This window comes from Mycetomoellerius zeteki, unplaced genomic scaffold, assembly GCF_001594055.1.
Source record: "Mycetomoellerius zeteki isolate Tzet28-1 unplaced genomic scaffold, Tzet1.0 scaffold8, whole genome shotgun sequence".
In the NCBI taxonomy this organism is placed as follows: Eukaryota; Metazoa; Arthropoda; class Insecta; order Hymenoptera; family Formicidae; genus Mycetomoellerius; species Mycetomoellerius zeteki.
In genome coordinates, this window is record NW_017257830.1 from 288,383 (window position 1) to 305,052 (window position 16,670).

General features: G+C 33.3%; 1 protein-coding gene across 1 annotated transcript in view; it reads right to left on the reverse strand.

Annotated features, from left to right (window-relative positions):
• Nucleotides 1-784: 784 nt before the first annotated feature.
• LOC108729844 (48 related 2) overlaps nucleotides 785-16,670 on the reverse strand; it is a 28,037-nt gene continuing 12,151 nt past the window's right edge. Inside the window, exons 4-5 of the mRNA XM_018459176.1 lie at nucleotides 10,682-10,893; nucleotides 785-1,020 (exon numbers count right to left, since the gene is read on the reverse strand). Coding sequence (XP_018314678.1) covers nucleotides 914-1,020; nucleotides 10,682-10,893 — 319 coding nt within the window. The 3' untranslated portion in view covers nucleotides 785-913. The remainder of the gene's footprint in view (nucleotides 1,021-10,681; nucleotides 10,894-16,670) is intronic.

A 16,670-nucleotide genomic window follows, 5' to 3' on the forward strand; every position in this document is an offset into this window, starting at 1 on the left:
GTTAGGTTCTCATAAATAATACAATTTATAATATCAAAAAGGTTTTCAATATAAATATTTGTATTCATTTGAAAACTCAAGACTCCTTTAAGCAAGGAAAAATTATTTGAACCCACTTATAACATTATTAATTATTAAATTATTAATTAAAATATTTAAATAAATAATAGAATGCGTCAATGTTAAATTAAAAGCTGTTATTAGTGAGTTTAAAATTAATATTTCTGTAAGTATTACGCGTAATCATACACATATGCATCGTTCACTCGACAAGTATTCTTGCTTCTCTTTATCGGAAAATAGGTATGAATTTCTGTTAAATTGTGCGCTCAATTTAAAAGAAACATTATCAGAATAAACTTAAGTTCACTTTGTCATTACGTTTTGAAATTTCTGTTTCATATACAAATGTCTCAAATTAAGGAAAAATATTTATGGGATAAAGTTTTGCGAATACGTAATGTAAAATTCCATTCATTTAGAATTAGATATCTTCCAAATGGTATAGTAAAAATTAATGAATTGTTTTCTAGATATTATTAATGTAATTAACCTTTGTATTACACACGCACGCGCGCGCGCACACACACACACACACGTTATAGACTTATTTTATATTTCATTAATTGCGAGAACCTCCTTAAATGGAATATAAGTTCTGACTGGCGTTATTAAGAATACATACAGCCAAGAGTCTCGAACAGCATCGATTTTATTTCAAAGCAAATACTAAATTGTACTATATCTTATACATATACACATAGATACTGAATATGTTTGTCGCTCGTATTGTACGTTAACTAAAATGATCGCGAAAGTCTTTAGCATTTCCTTTCTTTCTCTCTCTTTTCCTATCCGTGCATAAAGATATTTACAAAGAAAAGAAAAATTACTGCCAAAATGTTATCAGTACTTAATTCATATTATCGGTTGTCAGTGCTAGTGTAGTAAGCACTGATCGACGATTTGGATTCACCCCCAAATTTTCCCAATTTATCCATGATAAGCGTGCCGTCAGATCTGCAATAAAGGACGTAATATTTAATGTCTTAAAAAGTTGTAATATTATGTAGAGAGAGTTTACAACTTAAATGATATTCATACGATTGATTTTATAAATATGTACTAATTTATTCTAGGAATGCACCGGATATCCGAAAAGTGTCTGGTATCCGGTATTATCCGACACTTTTTTACTATTCGATCGGATAATTGGGTATCGTTAGTATCCGAGAATATATCCGGTTGAAATTTTATATTATTAACTTGTTGATTTTTTATTATATAAATATTCTATAAATAAAGTATGCATAATGCTATAATATCTTATATATATTGCTGCAAAATTACAATTCTTTTCTCTACAATTATCATTCCTATTGATAATCAAACTCGGACGATAACATTAAAATCATAATTATTATTTCTATTTTTCCATTACAGTCTTTTTTCCTTTTTGTTCTTTTTTTTCTTTTTTTTACTTAGCTTTTTTTTACTTTACTTCTTTTTAGACATTATCCTGAAATCTGCTTGGATATCCAGAAAATATCGGATATCCGACTCGAACAATTATCTTCCCGGATGTCCGATGTTACATTCTTTTCGGATATCCGATAATTTCACGATTCAGTGCATCCCTAATTTGTTCTATTACATATTTGACAGAGCTGCATATTGCCAATTTAAAAAAATAAACAATCTTAAGGTGATTTTTTAGTAAAGTTCGAAAATTTGGGGTGCCTCACCACAGGGTCCACCCAAAATTACAAATATCTGCATAATTTGAATAAAATATTAAAATTACGTGTACCTTAATGAAATAGTATGGAACATACGATAGTAAATCAAGAGCTGCATCTTCATCGAATGAAAACAAGATGAGATTAGTCGAATTCAATTCAACTGTTGAGGAGCAGATCTCGCTGCTATTAGTACATCTTTTTAGATAAACCAATAGCAGCGAGCGCTAACGGATCTGCTCCGCAACAGTTGAGTCTGCTGAAGGCGACCATTATGTTTACTTTTCGAGGTTAAATTTATATGCAAGTTTATGCACGTAAATATCTTTCCAGAATGACTGTTGATCTATTACTTTTTAGTGACCATTAAAATCATAATTTTTTAAATTATTATAATCTCGTTCTTGAGAAAAGTCTATGGTAAGATTTATGTGCAGTTAATCAAAGAAGCTTCTGCGAGCCTTATCTGTCATTAAGTTATACGTGAAAAGTTACATTTTCAACATTTTTTTTCTCTCTTATTTCATCGTTAATCTACCGTAAAATTTTGCACACGTTAATTCCGGTACTTCAACTTCATTATATAAAAAAATTAGACATTTCTATAGTAACTCGATTTACTAAAGAACCACCTTAAATCTCATAGGACCATACTGTAAAAACACAACCATTAAGAAATAAATGCCTTTACAGTCTAACTGGATCTTAAGTGCTTTATATAATTCTGTGATTTTATATACTACGAATATAAATTTACATACTACGTATATATAGTCCTTTAAACTGCGAACCAAAATTGTTTTTCGATTTTGAAACTTTAAGACCAAAAAATCATATCGGCGCTCAGTTTAAAGGACTACATACTTGGGGTATATAAATTCACACAGAGTTATACACTGAAAAAAATGCATGTAATTTTACATGGAAATTATATGTCCATGACTGGAAAATTACCTAAATATGATTGGAAATTTACAATTTACAATAAATTTCCAATAATATTTAAGTAATTTAGATAATTTTCTAGTCATATATTATACATGTAATTTCCATGTAAAATTACATGCATTTTTTTCAGTGTACAAGCACTTAAGATCCAGCTAGATCGTTAAAGGTATTTATTTCCTATTGGTTCAAAAATAATTGGTTCATAATAATAATAATGTTATCATCTTCAAAGTATCTTCTTTTAGAACTTGAAAACTATATATTTAATTTCCATAAGGTAAAGTATTTTGTAGAAAACAATATTTATTTTGTTGAGGATTTAATATTAAATTAGAGTCATTCAATTATTTTTTTTTCAATCATTTAATTATTTGTAATAATAAAGGAAAATTGCCAATGAGAGAGAGAGAGAGATGCATAGGTCTTCTAAAAGAATACCCCTTTATTTCTCGGGAACTATTGTACTTTATTTCTTGGATACTATTGTAAATTATTAATACTAATGTAGGGTCGCATTTCCGCGTTAGATTATAAGTCGGTTTCGAGATGTCGCGAGGTGACAGCAGCCGCTCATCGTGAGATCGGATCGCGTCGATCGTTTTTGAACTCGGTAATGTTCGGAGTCAGTTGCGATCGTTCGACAAAGCTAGACGTGCGAGACGAGAATTAAGTACGAGTTACGAGTGGCGAATTTCACGAGTGCATTAAGAGAAACTGATTAGGCGCACGAGTTGCATATTATTACGAGTTACGAGTTTGTAAGTTAAAGAGACGAAGTCGAATATAGTTTATTCGGTAAAGCGCGACTGAACTGCCGATAACCCTTGGTCTCTCGTTTCGCGATAGACAGTTATACATGTTATATACATATAATAAATTTATTGTTCTACTCGTTTTAAATTAAAACAAGGCTATTTATTTTATTTTTCCGACTCTACGAATAATTTCTAAGATACGATCCTACACTAATAAAAATTATTAATACTAATAAAAACATGATCTGGTTAACGAAGTAAAAACTCATAATTCATATACAACATATTTATGGTATATCTCTGTAACACAAAATCAACTAAAAACGAATTTCAAAGATACAAAAATAAAATTTTTATGGTTTTCTTTTGTAAATTGCGTAGTTTAAATAATAGTGGTTATATATTTTTTATAATATTATGTCATTGTAGATGTTTGTACTTTATAAATCAGGCCTATTAATATTTTTTTCTTTCTTATTTTCTTCATGGTACTGTTTTAAACATAAAATCGAGGTGCATCATAAACTTATAAAATATAAGCTAACATAATATACATAGTGTTATAGCCCTATCGGAGCTGAAGGCAACTTTATATTTATGGAAAAACTTTAAGAAAAAAATTATCGTGTTACGCGCCTTGCAGCATAAAATGTGTACATAAATAAACAAAAAATGTTTTATACTGAAATGAAAAAAATTTTAGAAAATTTTATTTACATTCACTTGTAGGTATTTTGTACTGATGATTTCTGTGAAAGAAGAAGAATAGGAATATGTGGCATTGCTGTTTACTGTGTCAGTTTTGAGAACAATTTTGTCAAATACTTTTATCTCACAAAAATGTTAATTATTGCAAAATTGTAAACATTAAAAATTGCTATGCTATTGCTAATAAAAGATACTTGCTAGTTTGTATTTATATTTCTAAAATTTCATTTTTAGCTTTTGATTAAGAAATATTAAAAATAAAGTGGTATGTCGATATCAGCGATCTTCCTCTACTAATCTAATTTTTATAATGTGGACAAAGACGGAGCCTACACTTTCAAAATCAATTAGAAGAAAATATCTAATTTCTGACGCAATTATATGTAATTATCTATTTAATTCAGGTTTGTCCAATACTTTGCTTGCGAGCTAAACGCTTTCATCATTTCATTGTCTCATTAAGCAAAAGAAATAGATGCTTAAGCTACATGCTAGAGCTAAATCTAGAGCTGGAGCAAATCACTGGGCAGAGATCTAATGCCTATTCCTTTTTTATTTCTTTCTATCTCATTTAACGGTACAATGGAGAAATGGAAGCGTTTATCTCGTGAGCAAAGTGTTGAACATGCTTGATCTAATTGATAGAATTTTTTTGGAATACAGTAACTGGCAAAAATAAGAAAATCATTATACTCGTATATACAAATATAAAACTGGTTTACTTCTTAAAATAAAAAAAAATTATGTTATAGATGCTTTTCAGTTTTCTGAATATGATTTAGGAGCTCCTCTCCATATTTTCTTCAAAATTTAGAAACGTCTGTACTGAAACTCGGACTAGAGAATAATTTTATTTTGTAGCAAGATGGTGACTAGAAACATACAAAAGAAAAAACAAACTTTTTCCCGCATTAAACAACTCGAATGATCTCCGCGGTTATCATATTTAAATATTGAAAATCTGTGGGTAATTCTGGATTATAGATTTAAGGGGATCCTAAAGTCATCTGTATTACCGAATAAACCATATAACTTTTGTAACAATTACTTTTTTGTTCTCTTACTGATTTGAAAACCCTTTTCCAAAATTAAAGTGTACGCATTAATATGTATCTGTGAGGTGAAGTCTACGCTAAGAACGACAAAAAAATATCGAAATTGAGATCTTCTTTACCATTTCTTAGTCTAATATGGCGCTTCAGAGTTGTCACGTCGTGACATTTGCTTCATATAAAAGTTGTGCAATCTGTATTTACGAAATGATAGTCCACAGACTAGTAGTTTACATGAAGAAACACTGTGGAGTTCTTAAAATTGGATTTACAATTAGATGCCTAATTAAAACGTAATTGTTATATGAAAATTTATGTGTATGTGTGGCATACGTTGCCAAACGAGGTTACATTGAATTTTTGAGATATTGATGTAGTGATATGTCAATGACAAGTAATTCATCTGTGTGAAGTGGCGATTACGACAACTGTGGCCTCTCAAAATAAAAGTTATTTTTGAAAGTACTTTTAGTAAGGAAAAACAGTAAAAAAAATTCTATAATCAATATTTAATTTGATAGTCATAATTCAATTTTATGATCAATTTGATAATAACTTTTTAATAAACAATGATTGTCGACTAAAATGTTCTGGAGGTTATTCAGGACATTAACTTTGATAAGAGGTTTGCTCGCGTCGCAAGTTCCAATATACTCCAACATGCTCCTACCATAGTTCCTACTCACTCTATCAAGCGCGTTGAAGTGAGTAAGAGTAAGCTATGATAGAAGCATGTTGGAACACGTTGGAGTATGCGACGTGAACAAACCTAAGATATGTTAAGAGTTTAAGACTCTCACTTAATCTTCCCCCCTGTTACGGGGCGCACGACATTCTACGCTAAGCGATTTCTACTCCACCTCCCTCCCTCCCTGCCGATAAAAAACGGCCGATTAAAACCGATTAAAACAAAAGTAATCCACATCGATCGGGATTCTTGCACCGAGAATAGTGTATTGAAACCGATTGAAAATAAATGAATCGGATTTAATGTGTTTTATATGGATTAGAATTGGAATCCTATGAATTCGTTTCAATCAAAAATTCCCCTATTCCGTGAATGAAAACGCGAATTCGGATTTAATGCAACGTGAATCAGATTTTGTTGTGACCGACGGAAATAATACGATTCAATCGAAATTTCTCCGATTTTGTGGACAATATTGAAATCCGTTTTAATGCGACGAAAATCCGATTTTCTCGCAATTGGCGAAAGTAATGATATTCAACCCGAATTTTTCTGATTTTGCGGACAATATTAAAATCCGTTTTAATGCGACGAGAATCCGATTGCATTGAAACCGATTTCATTCGCGCGTCCGCAAAATCGAATAAAATTCCGATTGAATCGAATTACTTCTGCCACGAAAAAATCAGATTCTCGTTGCATTAAATCGACTTTAATGTCACCTGTGAAATCGGAATTTTTCAATTGAATTGAATAACTTTTACCGGTTTTGAATTTCTAGTTGTTATGTATTAAATCTGAGTTTATTTTCATCCCTTAAATCGAAAAATTTCGGATTCAACCGGATTAATGTCGTCTTTCCTAGTAAATAGGATTAAAACCGATTTTATTGAATTGGTGTTCCTGTAATTGAAACGGATTCGGCCGTTACAACAAAAATATACGATTTCGGATTATTTTGGATAAAAGGCCTGGCAGGCGCGCCCGTCCATCCCTACTCCCCGCGGCCCGCGCGCCGTGCGATCCTTTCGGTGGGCCATCCTTTTGGCAGTAATAGGCCGGGCGGACGCGCGTATTCGGCTATTTTTAAACATTAATATCTCGTTAACTATTGCGCAAATTGCAAAATGGTACAAGACTTTTCAATTCAGTTCGATTCGCTCTACCTGCCCGTGATGGGTGATGTAATATGTTAGGAATACTCTGTATATTTATCCGATTATTCGGATTTATATGGATTAGAGAGAGAATGTAATGAATTCGGATCGGAAATAATCCGCGAAAGTGACATTAATATCGATTACGATTCTTCTGGAATTGAAACCGATTTCATTTAATTGATGTTCCTGTAATTGAAACGGATCCAGCCATTACAAGAAAAATATACGATTCGAGCGGAAATTATTTTGAATTATACATATATTCATCCGATTATTCGGATTTATTGGATTGACAACAATATGGATTAGAATCTAATAAATTTAGATTGGTAATAATTCGCGAAAGTGACATTAAAACCGATTACGATTCTTTCGGAATTAAAACTTTTTAATTCGAGCGCGGATTGAATCGATTAAAACTGATTATAACCGATTAAAACGGATTATATTTTAATCGATTTTAATCGGCCGTTTTCGACAGGATTGCTACAGGGTACACGACTTTTCACGCGAAGCGATTTCCACCCCACCTCTCCCTCCCCTTGCTATGGGGCGTACGACTTTCCACGCGAAGTGGTTCCCACCCACCTTCCCCTCTGCTACGGAGCGCGCGACTTTCCACGCGAAGCGACTTCCACTTCACCTTGCAACCATCTCCTCGGAAGGCCCGCTTGCGGGCCCGAGTACGACCATGGCAGAACCAAATAGAAGGCCATATCCGACGGTGGACCGAGAAAAATAGTGTGATCTACGATGAGAAGGGTACTAGGCAAAAGCGATCATGGTAGATAGATATTGTTTGTTTTGTTATATGTAGCAAATTAAGTTAGACATAGTAATAAATATGAACATTTAGAGTTTAAAGTTGAATTTGTTTTCATTTATTAAGCGATTAAAGTTTATAAGTTTATTTGCGTTCGGAAAGGATTAAAAAATTTCGAGTATTTGTTAGTAGAGACCAGATAGGCCGAATAGCGGATCGGTTGTTAAAACTGAGGTAAACGATGTTCAAAGAAGGGAATTATGAAACTGTTCCATAAGCGTTGTATAGGGATGAATGAGTATCCGCCGTCAAACGCAGGTCATCAATGTGAACCGCCATCGCGGAGTTCAAGAAGGGTAAAGGGTTGAACAAAGTGTGTAAAGAAAACTCACAGAGTGAGATGATGGGGGTGATAAGAAAAGTAGAAATATTGCAACGAAATTGAAAAAATGTAACGGGATATGCCTCGAACTCTTGAACTCCTTGGGGAGGTGGATATTTTGAAGTGAAAATTGAAGGAACGAATGAGGGGCCCATTAGGAAGTGAGTAATGGTCGGGATTTTGTTTCGGTTGACTGGGAAGCAAAATGGCCGACAATTTTGGTTTCCGTGAACGGAAATCCCCTCCGTAGCGAGAGAGGGTATGTTCCAACAAGCACATTGGCGTGAGGTAGATGTCGGAGCGACATCTCTACGAAAAGTTGAAGGCGCGACAAGCTACGGATCCGTGGGGAGGGCGGAGGATTAGGTTCCGATAAGGAACGGAGACCCGATCTGAAGCTTCGCAGAGCGGAGGTAAAACCGTAGCAGCATACGGGGCCGGATTTCGTTGGGTGTATGCCGAGTATGGATGGATGAGTGAGAAGTTGCAAAAAGAAAATGTGTGTATAATATAAAAGTGAGAAATAATAATGTAAATATTATAAGTGAGAAATGTATGTATGAGTGTGCGAGAGAGAATGGTAACGAAAGGAGCGCAAGCGATCCCGAGCGGGAACCATGCGAAGAAGCGTTGACGCGAGGAGGGGAGCTCACGGCTGGCGCAGCCGAAAAGCGGAACGATTCAGAAGAGTCTCATCGTAGTCACCGATCGAATAGCTCGAAAATAGGTAGCAAGAATCGCAGATGACTATCGCGGTACTACAAAAGGGTAGCAATAGCTTATCGGGACCGAGAAACACGCGTCGGAGAAGATCGCGAAAGCGGTAGCGTTGGAGCGAGCTCCTTTTCTAAACGCGAAGTAGAGATTATCGTATTAGATTCGGACGGAACAACTAATTACAATTGCGAGACAATATCGGAATTTATGTAGAGTCAGTGTGTACAGTATCTTGAATAAATAAGATAGTTCAATCAAAGAAGAATTTAGTTCATTTATTTCTCTGAGGACTCGATCCCGTTTGACAGCTGAGCGGAGAGGAATCCTGATCCAGTTTGAAAGGGGTCAAAGGAGACATGCCAAGCAGGAGATCGAGAGGAAGAGATAAGAAAATCCTTCGTTCTTGGTAAGTCAAAGTTCGTGGCGACCATAACAAATAATTGTAGGACCGGCACCGAGCCGACGGAGAACATAATTCAGTTACAATCTCCCCCCTGCTACGGGGCGTAGGACTTTCCACACGAAACGATTTTTTTCATTTGTAATTGTTAGTTATTTTGGTATCTGTTGATTAGATAACTTTTTTAACTATTTTTCTTGTATTCCTCGCTAAAAATGCTTCCGAAAATCACTTTTATTTTGAGGTGTCACAGTTATCGTGCCGTGAAAGTGCTATTTACAATATGACTAATTGTCTTTAGAATTCCCTTAACAAATGCGGAACAACTAATGAGAACTCCTATTTTGAAGTGACATTACAAGTGACATAGAAGAATCTGGACACACAATATTTGAAAAATTTAATTGAAAATATAAAAGAAGACTTTATAAAGTTTCTGAAGCTGACGTAAATTATATTAATTTATTAATTAGAGTTACATTGTTGTTTTTTTTTTAGATTAAAATACTGTATTATATTAACTGGTTAATTACATTATTGGCTTTTAAATTTTGTCACATTTAAATATGTAATCTTTTAGAAATAAATATAACATTATGCATTAAGGGGATCTTAAAGTCATCTGTATTATCGACTAAATCATATAATTTTTGGGTAACAATTATAATACGTTTTTTCTTATTTACTCATTCTCTCTCTCTCTCTCTCTCTCGAAAATACTTTTCCAGGATTAAAGTGTTCGCATTAATACATGTTTGTGAGGTGGAATCTATGTTGAGAAAGTCAAAAAATTTCGAAATTGAGATCTTTACGATTTCTTAGTCCAATATGGCGTTCTAGTATTATCACATCGTGAAAATATTTGCTTCCTATAAAAGCTGTACAATCTGTATTTAGGAAATAATAGTTCATAGACTAATGTTTGCATGAAGAAACGACGTGGAGTTCTTAGAATATAACTTAGATGTTTAATTAAAACGTTATTGTTATACGAAAACTTATGTGTGTGTGTGGCATGTGAGTGATATATTGATGTAGTGATGTGTCAATGACATGTAAATTGTCCGTGTATAAGTACTATTTACAATATGACAAATCGTACTTAGAATCCCCCTAAATAAAAAATTGATACCTTTTAAATTAAAAACGTTTAATTAACGAATAAATTTTCAATTATAACTTTATAAAAATCAATAACAAACATTTTTTTAAATTTTAAATTTTATGAAGCAACCAATTTTATAGACAAGATGGCTTTTGCTGGTTAGTGAAAAATGATATCTAGGCGTTGTTTATAATCTTTATACTTATGATTTTAATGCGTCATATTATATTTGAAATATTTAGATGAATGTAAAAGTAAACATACCGCTCGTGTTCCATTCAGCTCGTTCGCCATTTATTTCACCCCTAAGACACCTCTCGACGTATGTCAAGGGATCAAGCCTGGCTGCCAGAACCTCGCGCAAGAGAGCAATATATGCTATGGCCAGGCGCAAGGTATCAATCTTTGACAGTCGCTTTTCGTAAGGAAAGGTTGGCACATGGACCCGAAGCTCGTCGAAAGCCGAGTTGATGCTGCTAAAAATTGCAATCACACTGACAATCCGCCCGCGCGTGTCTTATACCGAAAATATAATATAAATGTTTTATATATCTATGTATCCTAGATATGTATATTTTACATATCTATGTATACTGAAATAAAACATCACATTGTGAATTAATAATGCAGTTAATATTATAACGCGCGGGTAAATACAAACAAGGACTGATTCCATTAGCAAGCGACAGTTCACAAACTCGACTTTAGTTTTATTGTACTACAAGTTTAAAAAAAATTTTTTTAATTATTTTACATTATATATATATTTTTAATATATAAAGTTAATTTTTAAAATGAAGCCTATAGTGCGTTTTACATTTTAAGTATTAAAAGTATGCAGAAGTTTTAGTTAGTCTTTTTCCAACGTTCTGGTGTAATTATTTTAAATTCAAATAATTTCTCATCCTTTCATGTATTTGTAATTAAAATATCTAAACGTCATATTTAAGAGGGTCTTTTATATTAGAGGGTCAAAAAAATTTGATTTTTTTTTTTCATAAATCGATAGTACAACACTTCGAGAATATGTCCCTAAAATTTTAAAGCGAAATTCGAATTCCTTTGGTATAAATTCAGCGCTTGTATATACAGGTGCATGGCTCGCGTATAGGTACAATAAATAATTACAAAAAATTTTTTATTATATGTAGTTCTAAAGTACTCTTAAAGCCATTCAATTTTTATTCTGGAAATTTTTTTCTATCTCTTACAATTTCAATGATATTCGCTTCGACAGAAAAAGAAACAATTTTTTTTCGAGGAGGTGTTTCACCTCCTAAATCTCGAGATAAGTACAAACAAAAAATATGGATCTAATATTTTTTCATGCTTTACAACATATTCAAAGCACATTAAAATCGATGAGGGTCGATTCCCTGTTTACTAACATTTCGTGCTACTGCACGAGAGCCCAAGTAGCTCATAGAATGGTCCAAATTCACTCAAAATAAATTCCATGAGGAAGCTGAAGGATTATTGTATGTCCCTGGAATAACAGATTAACCTCCGATTGTAAGTACTCAAGAACTAAATCGAAAGTTTTAAACGCGTTTTTCTCTCGAAATCTGTTTTTTGCATTTTCTGTGTACACGATTGATAAAAAAGTATTTGTCCGAACTTCTTTTAGGGTTCGTTAGTTAGCTAATAGTCAACCATCCTCGATGAACCTAAAAAGTTAAATAAAAATCAACATTAACAATATTTTTTGCATAAACAAATCGGCTGCTACCTAATGAAAATCGTAACTTTTTTTCAAAGCATAGAATTTTAATTTATATATATATTTTTTAATTTTTTAGATTCATTTAGGATGATATTCTATAAAAATTAAAAATATTTTCTGATTTTTTATTTTCGGCAAGAATTACAGCTGCTGGGATGTATACGAAATCGTAATGTCGTAGCAAAGCGCCAAACTAAATATTTTTATATCTTTATTATTTATAATACTTTTTTCACATAAAAATTTGTACGTACTCTCTACAATAGTTATATTAAAACATGCGAAAGTTTGAAATTGATAAACATTAGTCTTCCTTTTGAAAAAAAATTACGAAGGGTCACCTTGTTTTTGGTCTCATAATGTAGGGGATCTCTTTCATAAAATATATAGAAACTAATTGTAAGTTCGTTGATTTGGATTGTAAACATGTCAAATATAAACGACCAAAAAACGAGCAAATTGGGCACTAGAATAATACATTACTTTTTATTATTTAAAATGAAATATAAAAATAAAAATGTTTCGATTAACACAGTCTTCATTAGTTAAAGAATTAATAGTATGAAAAATAAAATAGTGCTACTCTTTACATGATGAATTAACAGTGTTCGAACGTAAGAGGTGAAATTAAAACTAGATTGTCGATCTAACAATTTTATTAGATAAATAATACATTAAATAACATATTAAATTGTAAATTACTGTAATCATCATGTTACTCAATAAATTATAATGAAATGTTAAATTATAAAAATTATTCTAATAATAATAGAACTCATAAATGTAGTTTTTGCGATATAAAAAATAACAGATCAAGCTTCACGATGAAAAGTTTTTATTAAGCTCACAAAAAGAACATACAGTAGTCTTCTTGGTTAGTTGTCAGTTATATATGACATAGAGTAACAAAATTATAGAGGATCTACTTGTAACCAAAAAAGGCAAGTTTACATAGGGAGAGCCAACGTTACTAGAAATTAAAACAAAGGTTCTGAAAGGTTTCTGAAAGGAATAATACTAAGAGCCTTAACTGATATTTATGGTATTACACCAACAATAAATTAGCGAATAATTTTCCGTCATGAAATCATTTATTTTTTTATTTTCAAATATAGTTCTGTTTTGAGTGTTGAATGCAAGATGGCTTTCCTGCTAAGAGGTTAAAGCTCAAAAAAAAAATGTTATATATTTTTGTAACGCATTGATACTAGAACGATATGCCTTAAAGCTATTGTAGATTCAATGCTACTTTTCAAGAATTTTCTTTTGAGCTTAGACTAGTTTTGAGGTTGTTTAAGAGTAAGGGATAGAACTCAAAAATCGCAACTATATTGAATTAAGAATTCATAAAAAGTTCCTAATTATGCGCTCTCTTCGGAAATTCTTTGTTATAAATTTTAAGATATATATTGGAAGCCTAACAATTGTGTGGTGTAGGTGTGGATGTAGGTGTGAGTGTGGGTGTGGGTGTGGGTGTGCGTGTGGGTGTGCGTGCTTGCGTGCGTGCGTGCGTGTGTGCGCGCGTGTGTGTGCGTGTGTGCGTGCGTGCGTGCGTGCGTGCGTGCGTGCGCGCCTGTCCCCGTCTCTCGTGTCATTCGATCAAACTAAAACACCTCTTTGTTATACTTATAGAAATTGGTTATCGAGTCTGTCGTTGTTCGGCGGATGTCATGTAACCAACAAGTTAATAAATTATCGATATGTGTATGTTATTTGTCAAAGAAGTCAACTTTTTATTAATAAATTAAAAGATTCCCAGGTAAGATTTGCCGACTCTTGCTCGATGTTGAACATTGGGCCGACGTTGACGATATCACGCTGTCGCGCTGTGTTCGATTAAGGACAGTCAGTTTGCCATGATGTCGCCAACGTTAAACATCGGGCAAGATTCGGCAAACCTCAATAGGTAATAAGTAACATAATTTATCAGTCAAAGAAATGGTGTAGCACGTAAGACAGGAGACTCATGATTCAGAGGTCCTAGGTTGTAAGTTCGAATCTCTCAAGGTAAGTATGTTTTTCGAAAATAATTTAAATTTCTAATTTAAGAGATAAATCTCACCATATACTTATAAACATCTTATATATAAGACATCTTTAGTTAAAAAAATAAATATTTTTTTACGAATATTGCACCAGTGTCGGCTCAGTATTGATATCCAACATCGAGCCGATGTCGGTGACTAGTGTCGGTTCAACACGTTGGACCAATGTCGACCTAACACTAGTATTCAACCTTGGGCCAATCTTATCGGCATCATATCATTTAGATATTATGCCGACATCGACGCGACGTTACAGCCAGTACTGGGCCGACAATTGGAAGTTGGTATCCGACGTTCGCCCAACGTTGGCCCAGATATAAAACCGTACGTGAATTAAAGCAGAAGAAAAGAGAATTTGTGATCAATCTTACGTTGAAGTCAGAGACAATAAATCCAGATACTAGCGCAATCAGAACTCAAATTCAAATAAGAAAAAACGCGTGTAAAAACAGGATAAAGAGCTCGATATTTATTTATTATTGTCATTATAAACGGACCAGAGTTGGAAACGTTATCTTAAAAAAATAACGTGTTACCATTACCATTATCTTTGTTAAAAATAACTCATTATCGTTACTAATTATTTATTTTTAGAAGTAACGCGTTACCATTACCGTTACTTGAAAAAGTAACTAATCGTTACTTCTCGGGAAATTGTTGAGTTATCTTCCTCACATACGATGTTGATAAAATTAGACTTATTCGACGCGTTTTTGTATAAAAAACGGTCGAATCTGGCAGAAAAAAAAACAATCATCAGGAGCTAAATTCCATAATTACCGAATTTAAATTAAATATTGTTTTTAAACTTTAATGTCATTATTAAGAATGTATTTCAAGATCCACTTCCAGTTCCATGAAAATCCATAGTAGGTATACACATACTATGTATGTAATGTGATTTACAGATTTTCAACTGACAGTAACTGTTGGAATGCAATCTAAGATATAAAATAAATAAATAAAATTTTTTTCAAGAAATAAAAATGAGAAAGTAAATATTTTGTAATTATGTTTATTGCAAATAATAACCTTTTATTATACATAATACAGTAATTATTGCGAAAAGATTAAACTTCGCCGATGAACTTGACTTTGAAGTATGTTATCAAGGTCATGACCCTGAGTAACCTCCAATAGGTTTTAGTCGGCGGTCGTCATTCGTTAAAAAATTATTAACAAAAAAAGTTTTAAGAAAAGGGTAAAAGTCGTGTACCTCCAAGCAGGGAGGGAGGTGGGGTCGGAGTTGCTTCCGGTGAAAATCATGCGCCCTCAAGCAAGGAAAGAGGTAAGGTGAAAGTCGCTTCGCCTATAAAGTCGTACGTCCTTATGCGCTACCATATAATAACAAAAATGATGAGAAAACATTTTCAAAGAAAATTTTTGTTTTGAAAGCAGGAAATCTATTTTAAAATAATTTTGAAGAATTTTTGTTCTATATAGTAGAAAAAAGATGTTATTTTGTTAAACTTCTTTTGTTAATAACTTTTTAATAAATGGCGACCGCCTAAACCTGTTGGAGATTACTCAAAATCATGACCTTAACATCATATGTCAAGATCAAGGTCATCGGCGAGATTTAATGAATTCTTGGAATTTTTCTGCAACTTCACTCTTGCTTCGCATAAAATATATCTCACATTAGTGAGTATGATCGTCTATAAATGTGACGAAATACCGTGCGCTGCCTTCTGATTTTGTGCGCATAGGACCGCACATATCTGTTTGCACGATGCCCAGTATTCCAAATGCTCTCTGGCTTCCGGTTGGGAGCACTCGATAGTTTTTCAGCAGCACATACTTCATAGTAGATTGACATTGACTTCACGTCAAGCTTTATACCGATGGCCACTTGTGTTTTACACATTGAAGTTATGTCCTTAGCCTTGAGGTGCTCTAGACGTTCGTGCCACGTTTTGATTTGATTCATTCTTGTTTGCTATGCAAGCTTCTGCGGGAGAAACTTCCGACAAATAGAAAAGATCCTTTAGGCGGTTAGCTACCTTTTTACATTACACTTAACGTCCGTGACGGTAGCACGATCCTTGGTAAACAGAACCTGATGCTGATTGTCTACAATCTTGGCTACGGATCTTTAAGTCTTACAATTTTCTTATCGCCATTGACTGAGGCAGTAACTTTGATGTCCCCTATTGCTTCGACCTTAGTAGTGGTACTATTTGCGAGCTTTAATCCAACGCAAAAATCTTTGGTATCGACGAAAGTTCACATAATGCATAAATGCGACGTGCAGCCACTATCCAGACACCACTTTTTTCGACCCATCATTATTTATCAGCAGTGCCATTTTGGTCGCTTGGTTTGATTTCTGGTTAGTATTGGTTTTCCTGGAGAAGTAGTTCGCAGCCTTGTGTCCAAGTTTCCGGCAATAATTTCACCTTGCACGCGTATGTGCTGATGATGATGCAGTTTTATTAGTGTTATTGGATTTAGCTTTAGAAGTATTATAGGCTGCTGAGCTTGA